Source organism: Ranitomeya variabilis, chromosome 2 (genome assembly GCF_051348905.1).
Source record: "Ranitomeya variabilis isolate aRanVar5 chromosome 2, aRanVar5.hap1, whole genome shotgun sequence".
NCBI classification, from domain to species: domain Eukaryota; kingdom Metazoa; phylum Chordata; class Amphibia; order Anura; family Dendrobatidae; genus Ranitomeya; species Ranitomeya variabilis.
This window is the reverse complement of record NC_135233.1, coordinates 166,619,900-166,645,730: the sequence shown is the minus strand read 5'-3', so window position 1 is coordinate 166,645,730 and position 25,831 is coordinate 166,619,900. Positions and strand designations below refer to the sequence as shown.

Sequence of the window (25,831 nt, the reverse complement as noted above, 5' to 3'; positions counted from 1 at the left end):
AGTACTCACAGATTATCTTCATGAGCCTGTTCCTAGTGTTATGGAAATTTGTTTTGGGATGAATCTATCCCCGTGTGTGCTGCGGCCGTTCCCAATTATCAGATCAGATATGTTGAGCGCTCAAGAAAGAATGACTCTGACACGAAAGTGACAGTATAAAGTTCCATTCAGATCAGAACTGGTTTATTCTTTGATACAGTTTTATAGATGCAAAAAATAAGACGTCAGTTATAGGTAGCACATAAATGGCGACTCTTCATACAAATAGTAGTATAAAGGAGAATTGAGAGTCAAAACTGGCCAATGTAAATTTACAATCAGTTGAATTTTATTTCCAAAAATCAAATACATAAAGATACCATCAAATAATAAATATGTAACAGCTAGCAACTATATCCTAAGTACATCATAAAAGCTTTCCAGGAATACCCGAACACAAGTAAAAGCAAAAGCAATAAATACTACTCCCCAATCATGTGCATATCGGTAAATGCTGTTCCAAGCCTGGGACCTGCTATCAGTGGCAGGCGGTGATTAGACCAAGTAGTCTGCTTTAAAGTACGTTATCTAAAGGAACTCCCCGCACATCATGAAACCGTCATTATAAGTGCAAAAGACAGACACAATTAAATGAATTTACCCATATGTGTGCAGGCGTCCTGTATGGATCCTGGATCGCAAAACCCCAACCCCTGGTTTTGCGATCCAGGATCCATACAGGACGCCTGCACACATATGGGTAAATTCATTTAATTGTGTCTGTCTTTTGCACTTATAATGACGGTTTCATGATGTGCGGGGAGTTCCTTTAGATAACGTACTTTAAAGCAGACTACTTGGTCTAATCACCGCCTGCCACTGATAGCAGGTCCCAGGCTTGGAACAGCATTTACCGATATGCACATGATTGGGGAGTAGTATTTATTGCTTTTGCTTTTACTTGTGTTCGGGTATTCCTGGAAAGCTTTTATGATGTACTTAGGATATAGTTGCTAGCTGTTACATATTTATTATTTGATGGTATCTTTATGTATTTGATTTTTGGAAATAAAATTCAACTGATTGTAAATTTACATTGGCCAGTTTTGACTCTCAATTCTCCTTTATACTACTAGTTTTATAGATGCGTATAAAAGGGGGGTGGTTAGTAAATTAACATACAATTTAGCTATTACTTCATTGGCTGACTGAGTACATAATATATTTAACTGAGTACATGGCATATTCTGACTAGAGTCTACCTAACAAGCTGATTTAGCACTCTTGGAAGCATCTGTCACCCTTGTCCTGCTATTTCAGCAAGAGTTAGTGATATTCTTAGACATTAGTTCAGGACATTAGGCCTAAGTTCCTGTTTTAGGGTGTCTGGAAAGTACCAAGGAACCATCTGGCCTAGCTCATGTGGTCAAGTTGAGCAATTGATTGTAAACTAGCTGAGTATATAGATATATATTTGCTTTTATGTGAGTATATATGATTAAAGGAGTATACATGCAAGTGAGATCTATATGATATATATATATTTCTATCACAATCCCCCCTTAGATATCACTTGCCCTAATCCTAGACTCCTGTCCCAAAGCACTGCAACTCTTTTGTGCTGCTGGTGAACTGACGCATGCCTATCGCACACGCCCTATTCCGTACAGACTTTTCGCAAGTGGGCAGTCAGGAGATCTGTCCCTAAAGGGGATAGAAGCACACATAGTCTCATATTGGCGAACTTGTTCAATCAGTTCCACATATTCATCATCAGGATTGGAGGAGTCATCAGGTGTGTGAATCTGAATTCGGATAGGTTCGTCCAGGAGGAGATGTGGCATCAGGTTTGTCATTTCCTTGACTGTCTTTTTCATCATCCTGTGGTTACAGGGGATTATGCAGCAACCAGAAATTATCACAAGAACAAAAATTACAAGTATGGCTGCCTCAACCTGTGCTAGCCGCTCATCCACCCAAAGTAGTGGTCCCAAGGATCTTTTACTCCTGAATTCTGTTTCAATTCCTCTGATAGCTCAGTGAGCTTCTGTATCGCCACTGTGACTTTACCATTGGGGCCAGTATTGTCTGGGATGTAGGTGCAACAGGTGTCTTTGATCATCTTACAAATACCTCCTTTCTGGAATGCCATGATGGAAGTGGGGCCCAACTGGTCTGCCAGACCTTTCAGAGCATCTCGGGTGTAGTTAGCAAATCTCTGCTGGTTGTAATAGACGTAATTTATCCAATCAACATTTTTGTTCACAGTTATTATTGGCAAGAATGACTCAAATCTTGCCTTGACCTGGTCTCTGGCCTTATATTCATCAGGCACCCCCCTATGCACACCTATGGTGTTTATATAAACATGTGGATCGAAACTGCCTTTTGGTGATTAATTAGGTTGTCAGTGGTGGTACTGTACTCTGAGCAGAACTCCTTGGTGAAGTTTTTTACATCCCTGCCAGTCCCTGTGTGTGTGTAACAGGTGTAATTACCAGGGTATATTGTTATTCCAGTCCATGAGGGTGTATCTTTTGTCATGAGTGGGTACTTAGACTTCCAGTCTTCACAAGATGCAGAATGAGATGAGTTAGTGTATATACTGAGGAAACAAGCCTGCTGGGATTCTGGGATGTCAAGTGGCACTGTGCCCAGATGGGGTCTGGCTCCGGCACATGCATAACAGCCACTCCCATTATGCTGCTGAGCTGTGTATCTTACCCATTCTAGCCAGTTATTGGTTTCAGAAAGCCCAGTCTCTACTGCTAAAGTCTCCTCATAAGTTGGGTCTGTCAGTACCATTACGTTACTAGGGATCTCCTGTGTCACATTGGGCTTGTCAGCTACATTTTCCAGCTTGAATTTTCCCGAGTACTGTACGGGAAGAGTACTCTCACCACTTGAGGATGTGCTGCTCATTATATAGGTACCGGCATCACATGGGGAGGGGTTTTCAATGCTAAGTATGAGTCGGTTGCATTCTCCCCTGGTGCTGCACCCCTTCCTGAAAGCCTGCTTTGTAAGGCTCATACGGTCAATTAGTGATTTGCCATCTTTATCTTTCCTGTTTAGGGCTGATGGGGGTTTGTATCCCCAACTGTCACCAGTGTTCCATGCTGCCGCTCCCCAGTATTCACATTTGTCTCCCCAATAGTTATCTGCAACACAAATATACTGAGTCCCATGCCCCAAGCTTTCCAGCAGTGTTGATGGGCAGTGTACTACATCGCAGTAATCAAACACATATGCAATTATGTGGGCTGATGTATCGAACCAGAAAATGGTGTAGCCCCCATCCTTGGTGATCTCCCCTCCCAGATGTGGGGCACGTGGGGCTCCTATCCCGAGAACATATATCACATAGAGGATATACAGGATCATTCTGGCTTAGGCGTATCTTCTGGTACGGGAGACTTCTTGCAGTGCGATGCGTGGATCCAAGTGGGTCTTCCCTCTAGGTTCACAGAGGTTGGTGTCGTCAGCAGCACTTGGAAGGGACTGTCAAATCTGGGGTCGAGCGTCCTCCTCACAGACTTCTTCACCAACACCCAGTCTCCTGGTTTCAAGGAGTGCGTACCGGGTACCAATCATGGATCTGGTAATGAAGAGAAAACTCGAGAATGGATATCAGCTAGTTTTTTGGTCAGTTGAATTACGTAAGCAGACAAAGTATCATATTGCATTGCCAGCTGCTGAGGGAAGAATACCCCTAACCTGGGGCTGGACCCAAACAGAATCTCATGTGGTGACAGCTTTTCTGGGCCCCGGGGAGTGTGCCTTACACTATACAGTGTGATTGGGAGTGTCTAATGCCATGGTTTGCGTGTCTCATGGGCAACTTTCAACATCCTGTTCTTAAGTGTCCCATTCAGTCTTTCTACTTTCCCGCTACTCTGAGGGTGGTAGGGGGTGTGTAGGCCTAAGTCTGACCCTACTGCTGACCAGATCTAGCTTGTGAGGTTTGCTGTGAATGTGGGTCCCTGATTACTCTCTATATCTTCTGGGACCCCGTATCTGCACACAATCTCTGAGAGTAGCTTCTTTGCAGTAGTCTTTGCTGACTGATTCCTCACTGGGAAAGCTTCTGGCCATCCTGAAAACACGTCCACGACCACAAGGGCATATTCGAATCCTCCACTTGGCGGCATTGGATGTGGTCTATCTGGATCCTCTGGAAGGGGTACAGTGGTCTGGCAAGATGATGTGTGGGAACTTTCTCCATTCTTCCGGGGTTGCATTTGCCGCAGGTCAAACAGCTGCTAGTGAACTTGGCTGTTAGGGTGGAGATCCCTGGAGCGAACCAGTAAGCACCAATCAGGTCATTCATCTGTGTCTTTGATCTGTGCGTGGGCCCATGTGCCCACTGGACCACCATAGGGTATATGCTTCGGGGTAAACAGGGTTTGTAGTCCATTGTGTATACCCTTCCTTCTTGATGTGTTGCACCCTTCTGCATCCAACTCTCCTCCTCCTTTGGAGCTTGCTCCTGCAACTTCTTAAACAGATCCCAAGACGTCATCTTGTCTGGTGTCTTGTCCTCAGTTGCCACGTAGTAGCCGTCTAGCTCTACGACCTCTCCCACTTCTCCATACTGTCTTCCTTTGGCGGCTTCTTTGGCTGCCATATCCGTCATGTTGTTGCCCCTTGCCTCTACTGTGTTCAGTTTTCCATGTGCTTTGACTTTCAGTACTGCCACCATTTTTGGAAGTTGAAGTGTGCTCAGCAGATCCTTAATGGCTCCATGATGCTTCACGGTTGTTCCGCTTGCTGTGATGAAGTCCCTCGCAGCCCAGATGGGTCCAAAGTCGTGTGCTATGCCATGCGAATACCTTGAATCGGTGTATATGTTCACAGTTTTGCCTTCTGCAATCTGGCAGGCCTTCGTCAGTGCTATCAGTTCCGCTTCCTGGGCTGACAGGCTAGGCGGCAGACTTCTGGACCACAGGATTTCTTGATTGCTGGCCACTGCACATCCCGTGTGGAATCTTCCTTCATCATCTGCAAATCTGGAGCCATCTACGTAAAGGATCAACTCTGGGTTGGCCAGTGGCTCTTCTGCCACATTGGGTAGTCCTGCTGTTTCCTGTTGCATGATGCTGAAGCAATCATGGTCATCCGTCTGGAGCAAATCCAGATCCTTGTGGAAGGTATCATGCAGATTTTGATCTGAAGGGTCCATATCAATTTCCCCCCTTGGGAGTGGGAGTAGAGTGGTGGAATTAAGGACTGTGCATCTGGAGATGGTGACATTGTCAGGCAGTAGTAGGGAGCACTGCAGGCAAAGATATCTTGTGGTGGAGAGATGTTTTGGCTGGGCTTGGTTGAGAATTGCTGAGATGTCATGTGGAGCCAGGATTTCCAGTGGATGTCCGAGAATGATGTCAGCAGTCTTGTCTAGGAGGGCGTGTGCTGCAAATACTGCTCTCATGCAGCAGGGGGCTCCCCTTGCAACTGGATCCAGGCGAACTGAAAAGTAGCCTAGAGGCCTGTCTTCCCCCATGAATCTGTGTCAGGACTCCAGTAGAGTGGCCTTCTTTCTCCATCAGGTTGAGACGGAATGGCTTCTTGTAGTCAGGTAAGCCTAATGCTGGCGCTGAGACTACAGAGTCTTTTAACTTCTTGAATGAACTGAAGGCCCCATCTGTCAGCAGGAACGGGGTTGCATTAACATAGTCATACTTAGGCTGCATTAGGACTGAGGCATCAGGGATCCAGGCTCTGCAATACGAAACTAGACCAAGGAAGGCCTGTAGCGCCTTTGGAGTTGTTGGAGGAGCCATCTTCTCCACTGTGGTCTTCCGGTCATCTATCAGGTATTTCGTCTGATGAGCAATACAGTGCCCAAGGGACGTAACTCGCTTCAGACACCACTGGACTTTGTTCTTGGAGACCTTGCAGCGCTGCTCTGCCAGGTAGAGTAGGAGAGACACGGAATGTGCTTTACACGTGTCAAAGTCAACTGCACAAAGGAGCAGATCATCCACGGATTGTAGCAGGGTCACTTCTGCATGTTCTGTGATCCAGTTGGCGAGGACTGTGGACATTGCTTTGGTGAATTGTGAGGGGCTATTCTGGGCCCCCTGGGGCATCACCACCCATGCGTACTGTGTCCCTTGATGTGTGAAGGTAAACAGGAACTGGTCATCCGGATGGAGGGAACATTGAAGAAAGCATTAGCCAGGTCGATCACCATGAACACTGTTGCTGTGGAAGGCACATTTGAGAGCAGGGTGTGCGGATTCGGCACAATTGGGATTTCAAATACTGTAGCGTCATTCACAGCTCTTAGGTCATGTACCATTCTGAACTTGGCAGCCTCTCCTTTTACAGTCTTTTTCTTGACAGGGATGAGTGGCGTATTGCAAGGAGACGTGCAGGGGATAACGACCCCTATTTCCAGGAACACCTTCAATTGGTCTGAGACGGCTTGACTCTGGGCAATGGACAAGGGATACTGGGCCTTACGAGGATATGGAGTGCCTGGCTTGAGTGATACCCGCACTGGGGCAACTTTAAGTTTTCCCACGTCTTGGGGTCCCTTAGACCATAGACTTTCTGGTACTACATCCAGTATCTCCTTGGGTAGGCCACCATCGGTTGTTTGAGGTTCCTGTAGGGCCGCCAGCATGACTGACTCTTCCTGGGTCAGAGGTGAAGAAAGGGTCACGGTCCCATCTTCCTGGAACACTATGGTTGCCTTTAGTCTTTGCAGTAGGTCTTCCCCCAGTAGGTTGAGTGGGCAGGTTCTTGACACCACAAACTGGGACAGGATAGAGTGTCCTGGCTGAGTACACATGCCCAGAGGCTTTGTAAGCTGAGAATGTCTGACTTGACCATCAATGCCTACGCAAGACACAGAGGATTCTGATAGGCAGGTAGGGTCATGGAGTTCCACTTGTCTCATCACACTTCTGGCTGCACCAGTGTCCACAAGAAAAGACCTGACAACGCCATCCACTTTCAGGGTAATTTGTGGGATTGGTCCTGCAGATGGGATTTTGCATGTCAGGAGCGTGGTGCCTTGCGGACCTGGCTTGCCCCTGTCCTATGGGCGGGGTGCTTCATTGTTTACTTTGTCTGCTCCTTGGTCTGCTCCTCTGGGCAGGGTCTTGGGTTGTGGTGGAGCTCTGCACTGGCTCTGGTAATGACCCAATTTGCTGCAGTTGAAACACCTGACATTTCTTCTGTCTCTGTATTGCGGTGGCTCTTCAGATTCTATGGCTGCCATAAGGGGGGCCGTCTTCCACACTCCTGGCTGGGACGCAATCCCTTTGGCCACTGTGAGCTGGGTGTCCTTTGCTATTGACCTGTATTCAGGCCTAGCCACTATCAGTGGCTTCCTGATTGGCTCTCTGAGTCCATGGTCAAAGGCCTGTGCTAACATCTGCCTGTGTATCTGGTCATGAATGGTGAAGCCCAGGTCCTGGAAAACCTGCATTACTCTGCCATGAAACTTCTCCATGGACTCTGTCTTCTCCTGACTCATGTCATGTAAGCTGAGGGCCTGTCCGGCCAGCCTGCCTTTGGCCCACTCTCTGAGTTTTTCAATCAGCTTCAGCCCTAACTCCCAGGCATGTACATCTAAGTCTGCTGAAAGCTTGAAGTGTTCCTTCATGATTGGCCAGAAGGCATCACCTACCTTTATCTCCATCACAGCCCACAGATCATTCCAGGTGGCTGCATATGTGCGCTAGTTCTGCTGAATTCTTCTGTAGAATGGCATGGGGTGCACCTCTGGGTCTGGAAGATTGTTGAGAATGCTGGTCACCTGACTCGCGGTGAAGTGCACATAGTGTAATGGTGGTGCTGCTATCTGTCCCTGTCTTCTGGGTGCCTGTGGGTTTTTCTTTCTAGTACTGGGCAGCATGTATGAAGTCCCCTCTTCATCCTCATCAGAGGAATAGTTGTCATAGCATGTACTGGGATCATGCAGTGGCTGATGAGTGGTCTTAGAAATTGCCTTTTTGTGAGAGGATGTCTCCCCACCCTGCTGAAGCTGTGGGGGCTTATAGTTCCATTGTGGTGTGAACGTTCACTGCTCTGACCGGGGATACTGATTATCATCAGATGGTGGTGCCAGTGGCCCCCCCTGTCTACGGACCTGAGCTGCCTACTGCTGGAAGTGCCTGGGGGAAGCCTGCTGCGGCTTGTGTGGTACTTTCTACAAGGGGATCCCCACCTTCCTCCCCCAATACCATGACTCGCAGAGGCTGGGCTGCATTTGGAACATAGAATGTGCCTTGTGCTCTGAGCACCGGATACAGAGACACCACACTGCTTGGATTTGGCATTTGCCCAACAGGCAACAAAGCAGGAGAAGGAGAGTGTGAAACAGGAGGATATATATGGGGCAGAGGAAAAGAAGGAGGTAGAGGTGTAAGGTGCGCAGAAGGCGGAGGTGACGAGTGAGAGAAAGGAACTGACTGAGGAAAAGTCGGGAGGTTTGGAGAATGGGGAGTGTTTTTGGGAGAGAGAAGGAAGCAAAGGGTGTGGTGAAGGAGAAGGAGGAGGGCATGAAGAGTGTGAAGAAGCAGGTGAGTGTGGTGTAGGAGGAGGAGGAGATGAAGAAGAAGAAGAAGAGGGAGGGGTTGATGACAGGTGTATAGGAGGAGGGGGTGTGGAGTAAGGAGAAAGAGGAGTTTGTAGAAGAAAGAGGAGGAGGAGAGAGCAATGTAGAAGAAGGAGGGGAGGAGAAAGATGGAGGAGGAAGACAAGAAGAGAATCCTTTCTTCTTCGATGAAGCCTGAGACGGCATGATCAGAGTAACAGTGCCATCTCCCTGTACCAAGGTTGGGTGGGGTGCACCACATGCTGAGCAAGTCTCCCTGTACAGTGGATTCTGTTGAGAGCAGACTGCACATAGCCAATATTTTTCATCCCCATATGGGGGAGGTGCTGATGGTTTAACACCTTTTCACACATTGTACACATAAAAATCATTTCCTGACTCCTTCACATATCGTTCAGTGCTTCCCAATCGATGTAAGTCTGTAGCCACCTTATACCATGCTGTGGCAGCGGGCAGCAAATTAGCATCAACTAGCTGTCCTTTCTTCCTTTTCAAAACATTATGCCACTCTGCAGCTCGAAGCCTGCCTCCCTGATGGATTTCACATACTTTCATGAGCTGCCTGTAATTCTTCACATATTTAACACATTCGTGTTCTGCCACTATCTGGGGGGCCGTTTTCTCATCAGGAAGCAAAAGACCCTCCTGTTGCTTGGCCACTTTATTTCCCATTGCAAAAATAAAAATAAACACAACAACAAAAACCTCAAAAAGATGAGTATATAAAAACACAAAAAACAAAAAGAAAAGAAAAACTTCAAAAAGTTGGTGCAAGAAGTTGAAACCAAAAGAAAAGAAAACCATCAAAAACTTGGTACACAATCAAAACTTAAGTTTGATACAAAAAAACTTTAAAAAGTAAAGAAATGGAAGGAAAAACTTCAAAGAATAAAAAGTTAAAACGGCTTCCCTTATACTTTGTCTGGGCTTACATGCAGTCAGACACACACACTTCTTCTTTTCTTATGCTGCTGTATCTAAAGTCGCTAAAATCACGTATATGAAAACAAGTATGTCACAGCAAAACTGATAGATACCATTTAGTTTCACTTGTTCAAAAATTGCTACACTGTAGCACTACTCAGAATGCAGAAACAGGAAACTTTGCAAAAACAGACGTGACAGTGTGATTTACAATGCATATATCTTTGCTAGCAGGGTGGAGAAGGGAAAAAAGAAAAAAACTTCTCTATACAATTGTATGCACTTAAACACGAACAGAACAGACACAGATGTCCGGGAGAACCGATATGCCCTGTTTATTATTCTGTAACACGTGCAGGTTGCTCTGGGAACAGACTACTGCCAATTGCACTGGGTACACCTGTGCCCGGGCCGCCTGAGTGAGAAACACAAGCGGAAAATCTACCACCCCGGTCTGGTTGTCCTAACTGGCTCGCCGGCACTACGGGAATCTGCAGTAGCCCTCTAAGTTATCACTACCCGAGCCTGGAGCCTGGGACCACCTGCCCCGGGACTACCTGTCCCTCCTATGCACGGGAATCCTGCAATAACTTATCGAGCGATTTGACCTCCTGCTGTCTGTTACCCAGCAACCACAAGCAAAACAGTCACCGTTCCAACTGTCTCCTGGATCTTGCACAAACATAGAACACATAAACGGCACACAGCAGACACTTTGACTTATATCCCAGGGTTTGGATACGGGCTTGGACTTTTTACACTACCTGGGAATGCGGTGGTGACCACAACTGACCGGCTAAAGGTATAGACCCAGACTGGGCACAGGGGACATACAGGTAAGATGACAAAATTTTCTTACCTTACTCTGATGGAGCTGCAGTCTCCGTCCCGTGAGCCAAGGCCGCGGCCGGCACCCTCGTCCTTCTAGTCAGCAAGGTTCCCTGTGCGTTTCGTCCACTGCCCCACATTGGGCACCAGATGTTATGGAAATTTGGTTTGGGATGAATCTATCCCCGTATGTGCTGCGGCCGTTCCCAATTATCCGATCAGATATGTTGAGCGCTCAAGAAAGAATGACTCTGACACGAATGTGACAGTATAACATTCCATCCAGAACTGGTTTCTTCTTTGATACAGTTTTATAGATGCATATAAAAGTGGGGTGGTTAGTAAATTAACATATAATTTAGCTATTATTTCATTGGCTGACTGAGTACATAATATATTTAACTGAGTACATGGCACATTCTGACTAGAGTCTACCTAACAAGCTGATTTAGCACTCTTGGAAGCATCTGTCACCCTTGTCCTGCTATTTCAGCAAGAGTTAGTGATATTCTTAGACATTAGTTCAGAACATCTGGCCTAAGTTCCTATTATAGGGTGTCTGGAAAATACCAAGGAACCATCTGGCCTAGCTCATGTGGTCAAGTTGAGCAATTGATTATAAACTAGCTGAGTATATAGATATATATTTGCTTTTATGTGAGTATATATGATTAAAGGAGTATACATGCAAGTGAGATCTATATGATATATCTAATATATAAAGCTGAATGTGTGTGTGTGTGTATGTATGTATGTATGTATGTCCGGGATTGGCATCTGAACCGTAGCAGCTACAGCCACAAAATTTTGCACAGTCACACGTCTGGACCCCGAGAGCGTCATAGGCTATGTTGTGAGGTGAAATTTTAACCCCGCGCTTTCCAATTCACCAAACAATTTTGCCCCTATCTACATAATGGGGAAAAAGTGAAAGGAAAAGTGTTGGAGGCGTCGCAGCTACAGGCACAAAATTTTGCACAGTCACACGTCTGGACCCTGAGAGCGTCAAAGCTATATTGTGAGGTGAAATTTTAACCCCGCGCTTTCCAATTCACCAAACAATTTTGCCCCTATCTACATAATGGGGAAAAAATGAAAGGAAAAGTGTTGGAGGCAAATTAACAGCTGCCAGATGTGAACAAGGGGGACTTAAAGAATGACAGCGATGGCACCAAAGAGTATATACTGTACAGTTGCTAAGGTGGGGCCCCAACATGGGATAATCACACCACCACGGGGATATGAACACACACACAAAATGCGCCACACACTACCACGTGCTCGAACACATATACCACCCTCAGTGCACATTTCACCACACATACACCAACCTCGCCACATAAAAGTAGAAACACAAAAGTCGCCGCTCAAAACTCGCCACGCGCAAAACTCTCCACATGCAAAACTCGCCACACGTGCAAAACTCGCCACACGCAAAACTTGCACACGCAGAAAAATTGCCACACGCAGAAAAATTGCCACATGCACAAAAGTTGCAACACATGCAAAAGTTGCCTCACACAAAACTTGCACATACTCAAAAGGCACCACACATAAAACTCGCCACGCGCAAAACTCGCCATGCGCAAAACTTGCTGCACACAACTTGCTACACTAACCTGTCACATGCAACTCGACACACAAAAAGTTGCTACACGCATGTCGCCACACAAAACTCATCTCACAAAAGTCCCTACATGCATGTCGCCACACGCAACTCAACACACACAACTTGACACACGAAACTCGCCCTAAAACACACACAAGTCTGGTATCCTTCAAAAATAAAAATCTGATTAATAAGCAGACAAACTACAAGAGCAACAAATGTACCATATAGGAATCCGGCAGCTGTCAGTCACATGACCAGTCTATTATGTGTATGTGTGAGCTAATATATACTGCCAGGGGGTGGGCTTACTGTTGGCTGGGGATTTATCAGGCTGCCATTTTAGCTTACAAATACTGAGGTAAAAATACTGACCAAATAACGTGTGAACGAGGGCTAATACAGGAGGAGATGACATACAGCTATATACTATATACAGGAGATGACACACAGGTATATACTATTTACAGGGGAGATGACACACAGGTATATACTATATACAGGAGGAGATGACACACAGATATATACTATATACAGGAGAGATGACACACAGGTATATACTATATAGAGGAGGAGATGACATACAGGTACATACTACATACAGGAGGAGATGACATACAGGTATATACTATATACAGGAGGAGATGACACACAGGTATATACTATATACAGGAGCAGATTACCTACAGGTATATAGTATATACAGGAGGAGATGACACAGGTATATGCTATGTATAGGAGGAGATGACATACAGGTATATACTATATACAGGAGATGACACACAGATATATACTATATATAGGTGAGATGACACACAGGTATATACTATATACAGGAGATTACATACAGGTATATCTAATATATAAAGCTGAATGTGTGTATGTATGTATGTGTGTATGTCCGGGATTGGCATCTGTACCGTCGCAGCTACAGCCACAAAATTTTGCACAGTCACACGTCTGGACCCCGAGAGCGTCATAGGCTATGTTGTGAGGTGAAATTTTAACCCCGCGCGTTCCAATTCACCAAACAATTTTGCTCCTATCTACATAATGGGGAAAAAGTGAAGGGAAAAGTGTTGGAGGAAAATTGACAGCTGCCAGATGTGAACAATGAGGACTTAAAGAATGAGAGCGATGGCGACAAAGAGTATATACCGTACAGTTGCTAAGGTGGGGCCCCGACATGGGATACTCACCACACACGGGGATATGAACACAAACACAAAATGCGCCACACACTACCACGTGCTTGAACACATATACCACCCTCAGCACACATTTCACCACACACACACACCAACCTCGCCACATAAAAGTCGAAACACAAAAGTCACCACTCAAAACTCGCTACATTCAAAACTCGCCATATGCAAAACTAGGCTCACGCAAAACTCGCCACACGTGCAAAACTCACCTCATGGAAAACTCACCTCATGCAAAACTTGCACACACAGAAAAATTGCCACATGTACAAAAGTTGCACCACATGCAAAAGTTGCCTCACACAAAACTTGCACATACTCAAAATGCACCACACATAAAACTCGCCACGCGCAAAACTCGCCATGCACAAATCTTGCTGCACACAACTTGCTACACTAACCTGTCACATGCAACTCAACACACAAAATGTTGCTACACGCATGTCGCCACACAAAACTCATCTCACAAAAGTCGCTACATGCATGTCGCCACACGCAACTCAACACACACAACTTGACACATAAAACTCGCCCTAAAACACACACAAGTCTGGTATTGTCCTTCAAAAATAAAAATCTGATTAATAAGCAAACTACAAGAGCAACAAATGTACCATATAGGAAATACGGCAGCTGTCAGTCACATGACCTGTCTATTATGTGTATGTGTGAGCTAATATATACTGCCAGGGGGGAGGGCTTCCTGTTGGCTGGGGATTTATCAGGCTGCCAATAGCAACCAATCACAGCTCAGCTTCTATTTTGCTACAGTTAATTAACCTGAGCTCTGATTGGTTAATATAGGCAACAAAGACATTCTCAGTATAACAAAGCTAATATATGTTGTGAAATGCTTCTATTTGCTTAGTTTTTGCCTTTTAATAATTACATTTCTATCTATTTGTTTTGTGGTTTTTGTGTGCAGAATAAATTTTTGTTAACACATTCTATTTTGCTAACAGCAGTCATTAACCCGGGCGAAGCCGGGTAGTACAGCTAGTATATATATATATTTCTATCACACTAGTCATCCTAATCAACGTACTCTTTCTAATATATGCCCTTCTTTGGGCTGTTCCCAGCCATCCTACTCCTCATTTGTAGCCTCCAATCATTGACCCATCAGAGCCACTCCTGGCCACCCTCCTCATAAATAGCCTTCCCATATAACCTCTGCTACAGTTTGTGCATCTTTGTTGTGGACATTGGAATTGAGGAAAGGGAAGGCAGCAGAGAGCAGTGCTGTGGATCATGGATTTGGACAGTGTTATGTTGGGAGGCAGTGGAGGAGGAGGACAGCTAGTAGCAGGTAGTATTTTATTGCAAGTCGTAGCATCTTATGATGAGCTGCTTCATGCTTCCATCATTTCTGCTCTTTCCCTGTCTATCTGTACAAAATTCACAGGCCATGACCCCTATGATATTATCGTTCAGGGTTCTCTACTCTCAGATCATCTGGCTGTGCAATGCTCACCTGCAAACAGATGTAGCGCCCCAGGGTCCTGGTCATCACAGTGGCATTTCTTTCCTCCCAGGGAGAGTGATGCTACGTTCAGAGGCAAGAAAGGATAACTGTAACCAGGTACCACATACATGCAACACATTCATACTCCAGGCCAACAGGGGGAGCTTTTGATCCTATTTACTAGGTGACTCCCCATATATAGATAACTGGTAGTCTGTAGGGAGAGCGAGTTAGTTCCAGACAGCCGACTGAGGAGGACAGAGGGTCACCGAAGCTGTGCATGCCCCCAGAGCTGCAGCTCCCAGAAAGAGACATTTTGAAGGCAGAATTGATTGCAGCGAGCTTGCAGGAGAGGAAGCACAGGAGAGGATACCAGAACGGGACCAGCCCCAAACAGGCTGCCTCCTTCTGAGGCGCAGAAACACTGGTAGCCAGAACACCGAGGTTGTGAGGACCTTTACGCCTTACATCAGAGACCAGCAGGACAGACAATTGCACGTTACCTGTCCGCACCCACACCCAGGAGGCACTGTGACACCCCACAGAGACGGGTCATCTAAGAGATCCTATAATAAGAGATCCTATAAACAGGCTCAAGTCACCAGTCATACAGGTTTTGTCCTATCCTAACCGGGGAACAGAGAGAGAGATAACATCTGTGAGGACCTTATGTGAAGCTTAGCAGTAAGGGACTACACCTCTACAGCGCAAAGGAAGGCTTCTACTCTCCACCTGGATAAGGGGACTCTGGACTTGCCTCTGAACCGGCCGGACTCTGCCTGCCTTGTGATCTGGTGCCCTGGACTGTGGCTGCTGAAACCAACAGTAAACAAGGTAAAGAGACTGCAATCCTGTGTCCTCGTTCTTTTCTGCACCTCTCACCATACCACCATCTACACACAGGGAACCCTGGGGATATACTTCACCTGTGGGAAGATATACCATCTAGCTGCCATAACATCACCCCAGCGGACCCCTTAAAGCAACATCGGTCACCCTGACCGAATACCACAGGTGGAGTCATGAACATAAACTTTATCCCTTTAAAGACCTTTCTTTTTACATGGGCGCCCAGGGCCACGGACCAGGTCGCAGCCACTGTGACATCCCCCTGTGAACAGCCGGACCTGGTACCGAGTACCCCACGGCCCTGGCAGGGCAACACACAGGGCACAGTTTGAGTGTCAATCAAAATGCAGACAGGAGACTTCTGTACTCTGAGCTTTGAGCGTACAGTAGCATGAAGTACCATTTTATAATTTTTTCCTATTGTTCCAATACAACTAAAGTAAAAAAATGAAAAAAAAACCTTTTCAAATAGTGTTGTGGCTAGAGGTCTACCAAATACATGATAGCAATGAGTGGAAGATACATGGGTATGCAAATTGCCTCTTCTGAGAAAAAGAGGACTTAAACTCTATAGCGCCACCTGTTGGAAGTAGCGATCCAACAAGTCACAATCAACCCTTTAACGAGTCGTGCAATATGACTTAGGATAAAAGCCAAATCAGTATCTCAATTCGCAGACACGGTGTTTCGGGCTGTTGGCCCTCGTCAGTGCGAAGCATGAGAACTGATTTGGCTAGGTGAGAGGCTCTGGATTGGGCTCCAAGGGGTATCGTTTCTCCTTATGGAGAGTGACATACCATCTCTGGCTTGTCAAGGTAAAGAGGCTTATTCGCCGTGCAATGCTCCTCTGGGAATTATAATATGCAAATTGCCTCTTCTGAGAAAAAGAGGACTTAAACTCTATAGCGCCACCTGTTGGAAGTGGCGATCCTACAAGTCACAATCAACCCTTTAATGAGTCGTGCAATATGAATTAGGATAAAAGCCAAATCAGTATCTCAATTCGCAGACACGGTGTTTCGGGCTGTTGGCCCTCGTCAGTGCGAAGCATGAGAACTGATTTGGCTAGGTGAGAGGCTCTGGACTGGGCTCTAAGGGGTATCGTTTCTCCTTATGGAGAGTGACATACCATCTCTGGCTTGTCAAGGTAAGGAGGCTTATTCGCCGTGCAACGCTCCTCTGGGAAATATAATATGCAAATTACCTCTTCTGAGAAAAAGAGGGGTAGGCAGTATGGCAGCAAATAAATGGGTAGGCAGTATGGCAGCAGATCAAACTAAACAGAGTTTGTTTATAGATTCTTACCATGAATGTACATAGGTGGCTTCATTTTTCTTTTGAGATGCATCTACATCCACTCAAATCTTTTTCGCTCTCCCTCTCATTCCTTCTCAATATCTCTCTCTCTCTCTCCCTCTGTCTGTTTCTCTGTTTCTCTTTCCCTTATTTTCTGAACAATTACAAGCTTTCCAGTAGTGAAATTCAAATGATGTAAATTTTGGGGGGAAATTTGGCGAAGTCGGCAAATTCAAATTTCAAAAGATCTGCTCATTTCTAGTTGCCCCATTCCCTCAGCATCACAAATTTATCATTATTTATGATCATGACTTTTATTCCTCCAAATGATCATAACTTGTATACATCAAATATTTATTCCGTCTATGACGACATTCTTAATGTTGAGCCACCAACATGTGAAGAAAGCGTATTTTCTACTTGCCTTGTAGCCTTTTAAGTCATTTTTTTGTTATTCATCTTTTAGTAGCCATATTTTGCTTTTTATAAGTAACAACATGAATAGCGATGTGCGAGCGTACTCAGGTATAATCTTATACCAGCACTCTCGGGTGTTATTTGAGTATCTTGGGTGTGCCCGAATAATATGTTCGAGTCACAGCTGCGAATGTTTTGGGACTGTTAGACAGCTGTAACACATGCTAAAATTGCCTAATAAACAGGCAATCCCCACATGTGTTGCAGCTGTCAAACAGTCGCGAAACATTCAGCAGTGGTGACTCGAACATATTAATCGAGCATGGTCAAGATACTTGGATAACACCCAAGCATGCTCTAATAAGACAATATCTTAGCATGCTCTCTCATTGCTAAACATAAAGAATTATTGGCTATTTTCCATTGTTTATCCTAGCAGTCACTAACAGCCGCAAATTTGCCTGATTCTGTGATTTTACAATAGATACTACAACTAGAAGATGATGCCGGAGTGAGAAAGATTCATCAAGCTGCAGATTGGCTCCTTGAGTGTTTGATGTATTTACAAAAAGCGGACAATATTTCTCATCTTCAGACTAATTTCTGGGAGTTTTCCGAAGCTCTTCTTTTGTTGAACAGCCTTACTGAAAATAGAATCCTTGATCTAAAGGATTTTCTGCATCAGAAACATTTGTCACAAAAACTGGAAATCCTACGTAAATGTGTCCCCATGCTATATACAGCAACACAAAGCTGTATTAAGTATCCATATAATGATCAAATAATTGATTCTAAGTTGTACATTTTTAATCAAACTACACAAGCAGTACAGGATCTCAAACAGTTGCTGACAACTGACTCAGACAAGCATGATATAAAGAAGCAAGGCTCATTTGCTCAAGAACTATACCATTTACTTTGCATATTAACAGATCCCAAGCCAAATGAGCTTCAAAACGGTGACTTTGACTTTCTTGTAGGAACAATCATTTTCTACTGCATGTATGTGGCTGATTGTTCAAGGCCAAATATCAGACTACAACTGGTAAATCATTGCCAAAGTCTTCTGGTGCAAAGAAAAAAACTTTGTGACCACTTGAAGGAGTTGCCAGAAAATTCATATGGAATGATGGGTTTCAACCTAACCGAACAATGTGCATCTATGAGAGTCTATCTTAATTATATCAACGAAAACATAATTTCTTCTCTATTTTATCAGATTTTAGATGCTTTTAGTGTCAAGGATCCATTGAAAAAATTGTTAAAAGCTGCTCTCAAAGTTAATAAGAAAGCAAGTCTCTACACAGAATATATTTTTGTTTCAAACTCTTTTGATCCACATCTCCAAGCCTTTCAAAACCATACAGATCAATTGTTGAAGATATCTAGCCTTGTCTTAGCCCAATGCTCTCAAGAACAAATAATTGACCAGATACAGAGTTCTGTTGATTGCTTATGTCGAGTGAGGGACGAAGTAGTTGCACTTGTTTTTGATGCCAATAAATCATATGAAAGCAAAATGTTTGAGAAGGTACAATCCATTTATTATAAGTGGATTCGGGCTACAGAAAGTTTAATAATGAGCCTTGATGGTATTTTAACTGTACACCAGTTCTTGGACTTGTCCATTAGAGAGATTGAGGACAACAAATACCGTTGTGAAAAACTCCTGAGAAGTCAAGAACCAGAAATTTTTCAGCATCATGCTGCAGACTTATGTGATTTGGCAGAACGTGTAGTTCAAGTTGTTACTAGACATCTTGACCAGTGCAAGAGCCCCGTATTCAGGAATGGCTTGCGAGTTTTAGTAAGACAGTTAGAAACTTCCATACTTGAAACCAGAGCAGCTATGGTAAAATGCGTTGAGAAGATGTCATGTTTAACAACTCATAGTCATTTCTTGGAAAAAGTGAATCATTTATTTCAATCTCTGCATGATGTTCAGGAGGGGGTTACAGGAGGCAAACATCCAGATCTACTTAGTCCATTAAGAAATGAAGGTGGTCCAGTCAGACATAAAGTTCTGAAAATTGATATAAATGAATTTGAGGAGTTCAAAGAGGATAATGAGAAAAACTTTAGGGATCAGTATAAAAGCTGTTTATCCTTTGAAGCATACTTGAGCAAACCTGTTCCTTCAGCAAGCATTGGAAAAATTATAGGAATCAGTGAAAGTGATGAAAACAAAATTCAAGTTACCGATTTTGAACCTCTGGTAGGTGATCTTCTAAATGCGATGAGGACACAGAACAGTAAGGAAATCCATACTTGCAGTTCTCTTCTGCATGAAATGCTCAGCAGTTATATGGAGGTGGCAAATGAGGCATCTCTCTACCGAGATAGTATTGGAAGAGATGAACATAAGTATAAAGACACTGAAGCACTACTAGTAAGTCTTGTCCAGTTTGGAAAGAAAGAAAATATATATTCAGCATTAGAAATGGAATGTCTTATAAGAACAGCTACTGTATTGTCACATCATATTGAAGAGATGAAAACTTATCTTATATCCTTGGTAAATTTTTGGCATATTTATTCTTATAATTTGTTTTGCAATTTTAAAAATACTGAATGCGCAAACGTCAATGTTGCACAGTTTAATAGATGGATGCAGTGTTTTTCAAGAATAGTACAATCAGTAAGAGAGCATTTACTGGACAACAATGATGATGACCCAAAATGTATAGATTTGTCTGAAAAGCAAGAATATGTGGTAGAATTTCATGTCCAGTTCTCCAAGTGCCAGGCTGCAGCTAATCGGTTGCTTACTGAAGCTCTTTGTGGAGAAAAGCAGTCGAAGAATCATAAACTTGAATATGTTTGCATTTTCTGGGCAATATCTGCTCAACAATTATCCAGATCACTAGATAAGTTTATTTGTGCTAATAAATTAGCAATCACTAAACCAACTGATTGGTCACAATTTATTCTCTCTGAGAGTAACGTTCTAGTTCTTCTGTGTGAAACCTCAACGTTGTTACAAGAAACTACTGTTCTCTCAATTCATAATTTTAGTGAGGAAAAAGAGCAGCAAAAAATTTTGTTACTCAAAGAAGAGATGGCATCTCTGACTGAGGCAATGTTGAAGTTGAGAGAAGACCTCAACACTCCTTCTCCCAAAATGTCTACTAATGTAGATTATGTGATACTGCAAATGGAACTCATATTAAAAATAAAATTACTTATGGACCACTTAAGAAAGTTGCATAGGGATTATCAAACTTTAATAAAGAGTATATTTTTTGACATTTGCTCATTTAACTCTAGTAATAAATTACTTGCTATGAGGTCATTTGAAAATAATGTTACATTACTGGCTGACAAAGTTGCTTTGGTGAAAGAAACACTTGAAAACTCTTCTTGTATTAAAAGCAAAGACTTACTGATTTCAGCAGAGCATTTGCATTCCTTTACTTGTGACATTGCAGCAAGATCAAGACAATTTATGGAGAATCAACAGGAGTGGAATCTTTTATTGCTTGAAGCTATGTTTTTGAAGTGGTCAGCTGAAGCTAACCAATTAATTTCACATTTATGTTCTGATGCAGAATTGGAGGTGTCAGTCCTAAAGTTTATCACACAGTGTCTAAGATCTACGGAAACAACAGGGACAACAACCACAGATTCTGCTGTCTTTAAAAAGGATGCTTCAAATGGGTCGAAGCAAAGAATTAATATTAATGTAATGGAAAAAAGAGCAACCACAGATTATGAACAAAAATCCTCCACTCCAAAAGATACAAATAATAGAGATGGCAGTGTGACTTGTTACAAACCAATAACAGTTTGCAGTGAAGAACCAAATAATAACAAAGGTAGTGACAAAGTTAGCTCAGAAAGTAGTTTGATCAACAAAAAACAAATTGAAGCTGATGGAACACTACAGACGAAATTAAGCAATAGAAAAATATGTACTGTCAGAAGATCAATGAAGGTAACTCATTCAAGACAAGGAATAACAAATAATAATGAACACAATGAAAACTTCACTGAAAAACATTTTAAGGATCTTGGATCAGAATTGGTAAAGACAGAATCAGATGACTCTCCTCTTGAGTTTAATAAAGAAATTAATAATGGAGAAGATTTGACAAGAACAAATCTTCCTGTTGGCACTGGAGTAGAAAAAAATAGTTTGGTCAATAAGGAATTATCAACATTTGCATTAGATGCATTTGGAGCTGAAAAAGAAACACCAAACCAGCAAATAAAAAGTCTAAACACACATACACTACTTACAGTTATAAGGAAAAAAGTAAGTAAAAAAGAAACACAACATAAAACACACAAAGTATGTACAGAAATACACAAAGAAACACTCAGTCAGGAACTAAGGAACGAGAATGCAAATACAGAAAAAATACAAGAAATATCCAGTCAAAAAAAGATGGATCAGAAAATGATTATAGATAGTGGAGTTGTACAGTCTGAAGGATCCAATCGTAAACCAAAGAAAAAAGTCACTTTTAATGATGAAATACAGAATAAAATAACCTATCACAAAACAAGAGATCAGTTGAAAGAAATAGCACCAAGTCCGATAGATCAGACAAAAGAAGAAAACCTAGAAGCAAAAACAATCCCTAAAAAGGATGCAACATTTTCAATGCGTTGTCAGCAAATAAATTATCCAGAAGAATCAACCAATGATAAGATAAAATCATATAAAAAAGAAGGGCAGACAGGACTTATTAAACAGGTGTTAACTAATACCAAAGATTATATTACGCCCACTATGCCACAGAAAGAAACCTTCAATGAAAATAAGTTTACCCTGAATAACAGAGAGCAGAAGACAGATAAAGATTATCCAAAACTGGAAATTCAGAATAAGCTTGCCATATGTAATAAATCAGAGGAGAACAAATGTAACGAAACATCACAGCAAACTAAACTGATGAATGAACAAACATGTCCAAAATCAAAGCAAGGTGTGAACATATTGATGATGGACTACAAGAAGCCAGGAGCTGTGTTGAAGAACAAGCTCAGCAGCACCAACATAATTACAGAACATGCAAAGGTAAGAAAATTCATGTGGGCTGTAAGGTTGATATTAAAGGTTTGGCATTTGACTTTAATTCAGCTTTGTGATATTTGTAGATAGTAGCGATGTCTTTCCTTTCCTTCAACTCTTTTGGTCCTTTTTGACTACAGCATGACAACAAAAAATAGTTGGTGTCCTGGTGGATATTGATTAGTTTACCTATTAAACAGTTTAACTCCAGAAACATATGCAAATCAAGCCACCATTTTTTTTACAGTTTTACTTAATCATATTTGTATTTAACAAATAATTTTATATACTTGTAGGTAAACTGCACATCACTTGAAGATGTGAGAAATGTCCAGTGGCATTCTCATAAATTTGCTAAATGTCTTCTGGCTGAAGAAGTGGAGACATGGGAGGATGAGACAAACACAGTTGTAAAAATCACAAAAGAAATGGCAACCCAAATGTCTTACATGATACAATATTTAGACAGAAAAGGACCAATAAAGGTAAAATGCTTTTTGAGAGTGGATTTTGATGGACTGTTTTGCAATGAGCAGTTTTCTTTTTGCATGTTTCAAGTAATCACATTTAAACAGATCTTTTCACAAGAAACACTAGAGCACCAGGAAAAAAAGGTAGACCTTCCAGACTCTCACTGGAGATAGCATTCATCCTGAGGTTGCAAAAGCCTTACAAATCTGCAGAGAAAACATTTATTTCAGGTTTCTTGTGTGTGCCTGATTTGTCATCCACATCATGATATTGCATCCCATTTTGACAGAGGACTCTATTACTGATTATACACATAGGGCCCGATTTATCAAAGCTTTCACACTAGAATTCTGCAACTTCTGTCATCAGGGCATGGCAACTGCCACTTATCAAATTCATGACAAGTGTCGGTGTTTGCTATGAGACAAATGCTCTGTAGCGCATCACATCACCGGCATGCGCACTGTCCAGACTCCATCTTAAAAGTAGGTAAACTGAAGGACAAATGTGTGGTGTCTGTGTAATAATAGATTTCTGGTCTAAGCATAGACAGAATTACAATGGTAGGGGATATAGTGTATAAGCTGATCTGTTACTGGTGAAAAATGTTAATATGTTATTACTAAAGTGATAAGTGCAACATGTGTATCCCACATAAATGGAAACTCATGCAAGCAAATAAAACTCAAATACGTATACAGTGACAATTGCACTAGACAAATATTGATTCATACCTATAGCTTAATTAACCAAATTTATCTAAACATTTTTACCACAAAAATCATATAAACATGTGATATATCAGGCTAGTAAAAACATATTATATACTGAACATGAATCATCAAGTGAAAAGACACAGCATCACCCATTGAAGGCCCTTCTAAGAAGATATGGAGGATCTAATATTGGAAGAGGATCAGATTTAAATATGGTCGCTCATACTAATAAAGGGGAGCTTCAACGTCAGTGGTGAAAAATCATCAATGAGTTAAAAACAACTAAAAAACAGAAAAAACACACAGATTAAAACCAAGTCAGATACACAGCATTACAAAAAAGGAACAAAACTTAATTGTTCATTCACGCCAGCGAGAATCATGGTACCCAGAACCGTGATCCATCTACATTCTGTGCTAATAAACGTTTCATATGTCCTCCCCTTATGCCATTATGCCAATGCGTATCCGATCAAACCCCAGATTTTTAATTAATTGAAGTTACAACTATGACATGCCTTAAATGCCTTGGGATCGTCCTTAACGTACTCACATCATCCAAATCACAGGCGGCCATAAAATCTATTACGTGTTCGTGGGTTCTTACACACAGTTAACAGGATGTAAGGCCAATATATATAAGCTTACACATACATCTAGCACAGCATATAACATGAGTTGTATTACAGGAGATGTAAGCCATAATTTTAAATTTCCTGAGGCTATCCGCTGATGTAAATGAGGTGGCGCATACTAAAGCAACCTCATTTTCATCTACCCACCTTGAAAAAGTCTAGAGGCTTTGCCAAATAGTGGCTTTTTACCAGAATATGCTTGAGGTTTTTACTTTTTCTAGCTATCTTAAGTGGTGATTTAGAGAGGCATTTATAGTGTAGGTTCAATCTTAAGTACCGACCAATGTCTATTGAAGATCTTGCTCATAGTATCCCATTGGTGGTTGTACATTGAGCTATATCGTATTGTGGTATGACCAGATTTCTTGTTATTGGAGGTAAGTAAATCACTTCTCAAGGTGTTTTTAGCCCGCAAATATCCTTTTCTGATACTTCTCCTACTGTACCCATGGACAAGGATGGTCATGATAGAGACAAAGGTGGGTTTCCCTTCTGATTTCCCATGGTGACCCCCTTTATAATGTTCGAAAGTCCTAAAGTCCGAAAAGAAGCTGCAGTAAAAGTAATGCTTCTATATTCAGTTATTGTTCAGCATATCTTTCAGTTGCAATGTATAGCAGTTCATGGAATATATTGTAGTAAATGTGTGACTGCGTTCAATTTTGCTAAGCCCTGTCCACTTTCAAAAAAGTTTCAGGGCCAGAGTAAGAGGATAAAAAGTTGCAGTTCTTTGCATCAATTAACACTTAACATGTCAAATTTCATGTCCCTTTTGTCTAATTTTCCTTCAATAAACTTTCCTCCAGGTGGAGACATGCAATGAGGGGAATTTTTTAAGACAAGTATTTTTATGCCTTGATTATGTCTTAATAAATAAACAACATTGAAAAAATGCCTAATTCATTAATTGGAACCTGCTAGTAGGTTCAACCCCCTAAGCCATCTACAGTGCCTTGCGAAAGTATTCTGCCCCCTGGAACTTTTCAACTTTTTCCCACATATCATGCTTCAAACATAGATACCAAATGTAAATTTTTGGTGAAGAATCAACAACAAGTGGAACATAATTGTGAAGTTGAAAGAAATTTATTGGTTATTTTAAATTTTTGTTGAATTTCAAAAACTGAAAAGTGGGGCGTGCAATATTATTCGGCCCCTTTACTTTCAGTGCAGCAAAATAACTCCAGAAGTTCATTGTGGATCTCTGAATGATCCAAGGTTGTCCTAAATGCCTAATGATGATAAATATAATCCACCTGTGTGTAATCAAGTCTCCATATAAATGCACCTGCTCTGTGATAGTCTCAGGGTTCTGTTTGAAGCACAGGGAACATCATGAAGACCAAGGAACACAACAGGCAGGTCTGTGATACTGTTGTGGAGAAGTTTAAAGCCAGATTTGGATACAAAATGATTTCCAAAACTTTAAACATCCCAAGGACCACTGTGCAAGCGATCATATTGAAATGGAAGGAGTATCATACCACTGCAAATCAACCATGACCCGGCCGTCCCTCTAAACTTTCATCTCAAACACGGAGAAGACTGATCAGAGATGCAGCCAAGAGGCCCATGATCACTCTGGATGAACTGCAGAGATCTACAGCTGAGGTGGGACAGTCTGTCCATAGGACAACAATCAGTCGTACACTGCACAAATCTGGCCTTTATGGAGGAGTGGCAAGAAGAAAGCCATTTCTCAAACATATCCATAAAAAGTGTCATTTAAAGTTTGCAACAAGCCACCTGGGAGACACACCAAACATGTGGAAGAAGGTGCTCTGGTCAGATGAAACCAAAATCGAACTTTTTGGCAACAATGCAAACGATATGTTTGGCGTAAAGGCA

General features: G+C 42.4%; 1 protein-coding gene and 1 long non-coding RNA gene across 2 annotated transcripts in view; both read left to right on the top strand.

Annotated features, from left to right (window-relative positions):
• Positions 1-17,664, top strand: part of LOC143809199 (uncharacterized) — an 87,986-nt gene extending 70,322 nt beyond the window's left edge. The window contains exon 4 of the long non-coding RNA XR_013222142.1: positions 17,629-17,664. This is a non-coding gene — a long non-coding RNA (uncharacterized LOC143809199). The remainder of the gene's footprint in view (positions 1-17,628) is intronic.
• A 36-nt stretch (positions 17,665-17,700) lies between these two features.
• Positions 17,701-25,831, top strand: part of LOC143809198 (uncharacterized) — an 88,389-nt gene continuing 80,258 nt past the window's right edge. The window contains exons 1-2 of the mRNA XM_077292332.1: positions 17,701-22,167; positions 22,458-22,646. Of these exons, the coding sequence (XP_077148447.1) occupies positions 17,701-22,167; positions 22,458-22,646 (4,656 nt within the window). The remainder of the gene's footprint in view (positions 22,168-22,457; positions 22,647-25,831) is intronic.